Below are 5892 nucleotides of genomic sequence, written 5' to 3' on the forward strand. Positions count from 1 at the left end.
GAGCCAGAGCGTCACGTGAGCGGTCGACGGCTCGGCCGCTGAGACTCGAGTGGTAGTGGGGATCGCTCTCCGGAATCAGCCCGAAATCAGTGATGCGAATTCCGGGGCCGGGCCGCTTGCAGCTAAAGTCACTAGATCTATAAAGTAACGCAATTGTCCGCCATTTTGGCTCCATAACGTGGCAATTTCAAATGACACTTTTATATGAATTAATATTACAAAGAAGGAAAAACAAATAAATACTAAAAATGAAATATAAAATATATTTTATTTGTTTTTCTCACATATAGTCCTATTTTTTCCGTAACATTTATAATTTATCACCGATTTCTTCATTGCGACACTACGACTAGAAGAAGGAATAGCTTTGATAATGTTATCACAGTCTGTTTTTAAAACAAAATGTATACGTGAAATAACAAATATTTTTAGTAGTTTATATATAATATTATGACATATAATATTATCAATAAAATCCGTCGAATACATTTGTAAACATTTATTGACTAATTCTATAGGTTTTAACTTATTAGATAATAAATCAATCTCATATTACCGAAATAATATTTCGCATTTATATATGATATTATACACATTCATAGTAGGAAAATATAATACATTTTTCTTATATTCTCTTAATTTGGTGAAAAGACTTAAATTATTATTATTGACATCATTCGAATTTGTATCAGTATTTACAAGTGCATTAAAACATGTAGTACAATGTTTGTAATTTTTTTTAATTTTATGTAATAATGCACCCGTCAAATAATACAATGCAGTTTGCGTTTCATTATTTAAAGGTTCATTTCGCATTAGTGGAGTGTGTAGTTCTTCATCCCAATCATCCCATATTTCATTCTCAATGCTCTCGAGACATTGTATGTGTCTAGACTTATTTTTATTTTCCAATAGTTTTATTTCTGTACAATATTGTACAAGATGATCGATATCAACAGCAGAATAATTACCACGATTAATGTTTGCCTGAAATTGTGACAGAGAAACAAGACGCAATGATTGTTTAAATTCTCGTGCGTCTGGTACAGATGTTCGCCCATGTATTGTCGAGAATAAATTTTCTAACGCATCCTGCGTAAACCTGCCTAATAATAAATATTTAAAATTTTGTTTGTTTAGATATTCATGTTGTATATCGAGAGCAGTTTGTGTACAATGTACCAAACCGCTTTGGAATGGTTTCCACTTTCCATCTCCAACTGCTGTTATTCCATAAACAATTTCATTAAATTCTTTTAAAAAAGTGATATTTTCTGTGTATATATTGTCCTGAAAATGGGATAGCGCAAGTTTCTCATAACGACTAGTCAGAAGCTTAAACCACTTGTATATTGTGCTTATAAACCACGCTGTAGTTTTATGCACGTAATCAATATTTTTTCTATCTATGTGATATAATATGGCTGCAGCAACGTTGTTGTTTAATAATCCTACACTTAGGGCAACGTTCATTTTATCGAAGTGAGAAGGATTTATTGATTTTTCTTTTAAGTGTGGACACAGTTTTAAAGTATCTTTTTGGTCTAGCATATATACCTCGCGAATAGGTTTGATAGAGACTTTGTTGTGCGGTAAGTTATACTTTTTCACTATTGTTTCATCTAAATAAAAGGTGTTACCTGCAGTTAATGCGCATGCAGTATTTTTAAAAACATGAACTGGATCTGGTGTAATAAATAGTTTATCTTCATTGTTACATGGATGTTGAATGTAATTTTTTAGCTGACTACATTTACCAGCTGTAATATTAAAAAGTCTCCACCAACTCCTATTTTGCGCTCCCATGTCCGAAAGTACTACCTTAATAATTAATCCAATATTGTGTGCCTTTTCAATAATTGTTAAAATCTTTCTCGTCATTTCTTGCGGGCAAAATGAATTGGCTGTATATTCATACCCAATGGTTTGTTTCCACTTAGTAGTAATGCCGCACAACATAAATACCATACTATGTGTAGCTAGCTGATTAGAAGAATCCATTCCTCCTGACAGTTTCATTGTTGGTCGGCCAATAATTGCATTGGTACTTCTGTCATATTGCAGACCAGGTTTTATGGACATTTCATCTATAAGTAGTATTGCATGTTTTTCTTCTGATTTAAATGTCTCTATCTAAAATAGCATAACAAAATACATCATAAGCATTACAATAAAATATGCATATATATAATACTTTTATTTATATTGAGCTGATTCGATGAAAGTAATTTCAGTTAAAATGTACAATACTTATATAAAAATAAATAAATATTATATATATATGTATGTTTGTGTGTATATATCCAAAAATATGAAAAACAATACTAACTTTCATCTTTAACAGCTGCAATATGTCTTCTAAAATACCTGGCCCAAATTTTAAACTTTGTATGCGATACTGTAGAGTACGGATACTTGGATATGGACGTATACTGTAGAGTACGGATACTTGGATATGGCAAGTTCTGCCGTTGCACCTCCTCGTAGCCTTTTCGTCCGCAGGCTACGTACAGTTTCAAGGCTTTATTTATTGTTTGTGCAGATAAAGATCCTCTGTGATTATAATTTGTCAATTTTATTTATTGTTTGTGCAGACCATAAAGATCCTCTGTGATTATAATTTGTCATAAACTTTTGTTGATCTGCGTTGAACACTTTTTCAAAATTTATATTTCTTTTCCGCAATTTTTTCTTCAAAATATTACATTCTCTTTTTTTTTTGTAAAGCTTTTTTCAATTTCCTAATATCTTTATCTTTTTTCTTTATTAATGGAGTGTTCTGTGATTCATCCACAACATTTGTTCCAATATTATTTGTCATGTTATTACTGTTGTCCTCGTTAGTATGACTGTTACTATCGTTACACAAGCTAGTGCAATTTATATTTATTGGGTTCTGCTTGTCATCTATGGAAAATTAAACAATTTAAACTTTAATAACAAATAACAAGTTAACACAGTACACTAAACAACATAAAATCATTATAATTAATAAGTTAATTTATATATACAATAGTTAGGTATACAATTCGAGGCTTCATTTTCTAATTCGCTTGTCATAAAAATGTATAATCTTATAAATATGAATGCACACATTGAAGTTTCTATAAATATATACACTTGCAACTTTAAATTATCCATATTTTTTTATTAATATGTGTTCAAAAATCTAGCCCCAAGTAATATTTATTTTTTATTTATAAGTACTATTGTGTTATTTTATACTTACAAATTTCTATCTCCACAGATCTAGATACCTTTTCTGTTAATTGGTTTTTCGCCTCTATTGTGTGTTTCTCTAATAAATTTGGTTTTGCGAATGGACGGAGCAGTTTTCTTTCATCTTCTCTTTTATTCTCAAACTGGTCCTCGCCAAAATGTGCCTGCAAAATTTACGTAAAAATTACTGTAGTAATACACTGTAATACTACATTATTTCATACATACTTATAATTTTTTATTAACTTACCTCACAAATTACAGCTCTTTCAGGTAATGTATTTTTCTCAATTAATCGTAACCATTCTAATCGCCTTTCGCTATTTCTTTTGCCTGTTGGCAAGCGAAATAAGCGAGCTCCTTTCTCTGTGCGGTTTTTGCACAGATCCACGCAACAACCTGGCATTTTAATATGTATTTTTGCTTTATCACACAGGTTATGTGACACTTTCCGCAAGAAGATACAATTGTACTTTAAGTATAGTTGAACGATATAGAACTGTACTAGTTACACTTTCCGCCGCCATTTTGGCTCCATCGAGAACAAAGGATTTTTAGATTGCATTACTTTATAGATCTAGTGACTTTATTGACACTTCATTCACAGCACCATCTGGATTAATATTCAGGAACTAATTTGTTACTCTAAACAGTCTAAATTGTCGTACATTGTCGATTTCTCACGCGCTAGATACACAATTTCGTAGAATGCTATTATCTTTTTATTTAGACGTTAAAACTCAATTCTAAAGATATGACTGTATTCGTCGTTTTATTCTACATATGCTTCTGCTCTCATTTCGAGCATATAACGTGCATATAATTTTTTCACGAAGTAAATGTTTGGTGAGTTGATAGCACATGGATACAGAAATCCTGTAATTTATTATTTTTCTCAGCTTTGGACACAAAACACACCAGAAGCAGGTACATTAGCACAGATAATTCAATCGTGGAGAAGGAATTTTTATTCTGTGTACTAATTCGTAGAAAATCGCATTTAACATAAACGCTTGCTTTATCGGTAAAAAAGGAGACTCCAGCATCCCCTTAAGATTTAAATTAAGAAGTATTATCACAGTATAACTACAATACAGTAGCGACAGTAGCTGTCGGCTTCTTTGATGTCGGTGGTCACCGATCACGTGACTGTCAGCCATGTTGAGGGTTTTATGGGACCGCTGAATTTGAACAACAAAAGACGTAGTATTTCGCATATAAAGTATTTTCAAAATTCGGATAAATTGTATATATGATTTTAGATATACTACTGTATATATTAATATAGGTCTATATTTATTTCTAATTTGAATGTATTTCTGGAATGAACCAAATGAAATCATAAAACAGTATGTGAAGCATGATATTTGTAAATCAACAATGTATTGACAATTTCAGATAGTACAATGTTTAAAATTGAGACATAAAACGTCTTTAAGATCTCTTTAAGACGCCATAACATGAATCTTTAAGACGTTTTATGTCCCAGCTTTGGACATGTATCCAAATTTGTACTGCCTATAGGATGTAGGATAGGGATAGAGAAAACGATGAAACAACGAAAAATTATATTTACTTAATAAAGCATTTGAGGCTTTCATGGGTATTTTCTTCAATTATACCAGAAGGTTTGCGGGTTATCGCCGTGTCTTTATTAATTTTTAATGCTAATTTATTCATTTTTAATATATTTACTTATTTATTGTAATACTCGTAATTAAGTAAATGTAATAATTATTAATATCATCAAAAATTCACACATAAAATAATGTAGATTTACGATGTTTACACATATTTGACATACAATGAAATATTACATTACTTATACTAGATAATTTTAGACAAAAAAGCGCGTATTTATCCATAGCACGTTCTTATAGAATACGGCATACAAAAGATTCAATAATTTACATATTTTATACAGAATTACGTTATTACAAATTGACCTTTGCCGTGTGTAGCAGCATAATCTTGTTCACAATCAATCATATTTAGAGATTGTGAAATGTTCGATGTCATTCTAAAATCATATTAAATAAATTGCTCATTATATAACTGTTAAGAACCGTTGATAATAGATTGATGTTGTTTCCACTTTAGAATGATTGTAATTCGTGCTTAAGTGTAGACTACTGCAAATGGACAGAGTGTGATTATATAGTTAAACTGAGAAGTGGAGTTAGCAATTGAGACCAGTTAAACCGAAGAAATAAGTAAATTAATTAAATATATAGAAGAATTTGCAGAAGTAAAGTAAAATACGTAGAAAGTTAAAATAAAAAAAGGGTATAGATATATAGAAACATAATATAAATATCGTAAGATCTTAGAGAGGTTGCAAGAATTGAAATAGACGAAATATTAATATTACGATGCATTAATATTTATATAAAAAATATTTACATAAATATAAAAATATTAAAACAAAACAGCAAATAAAATGTAAGCCAAAACATTACAATAAAAGTATTGAAATAAAGCTAATAAAATAAATGCCAACATTTCTTTAATTATGCCTTAAAATTATCATTTTTTTGTGACCTGCCTGAGATTTAAATTTTCTATTAATAAATTTCACAGTGAAAAATAGCCTAACTCTACAATATAATTTAATTAAATAGTGCAATGGAAATTGTAGACAGGGATGACTAAATTCAATACTATTGCAGATAG

At 30.2% G+C, this 5892-nt stretch overlaps 1 protein-coding gene and 1 pseudogene across 1 annotated transcript; both read right to left on the reverse strand.

Moving 5' to 3' along the window:
• Nucleotides 1-1618: 1618 nt before the first annotated feature.
• Nucleotides 1619-2082, reverse strand: LOC108728974 (uncharacterized; annotated as a pseudogene).
• Nucleotides 2083-3655, reverse strand: LOC108728972 (uncharacterized; the record flags this gene model as incomplete). Its single annotated transcript, XM_018457841.1, has 7 exons — nucleotides 3470-3655; nucleotides 3230-3383; nucleotides 2768-2907; nucleotides 2596-2703; nucleotides 2460-2543; nucleotides 2330-2425; nucleotides 2083-2133 (listed from the first exon to the last, which is right to left on the reverse strand). Coding segments are annotated over exons 1-7 (789 nt in total), but the record flags the coding sequence as incomplete, so codon positions are not given.
• Nucleotides 3656-5892: the final 2237 nt, after the last annotated feature.

Source organism: Mycetomoellerius zeteki, unplaced genomic scaffold (assembly GCF_001594055.1).
Source record: "Mycetomoellerius zeteki isolate Tzet28-1 unplaced genomic scaffold, Tzet1.0 scaffold683, whole genome shotgun sequence".
Classification (NCBI taxonomy): Eukaryota; Metazoa; Arthropoda; class Insecta; order Hymenoptera; family Formicidae; genus Mycetomoellerius; species Mycetomoellerius zeteki.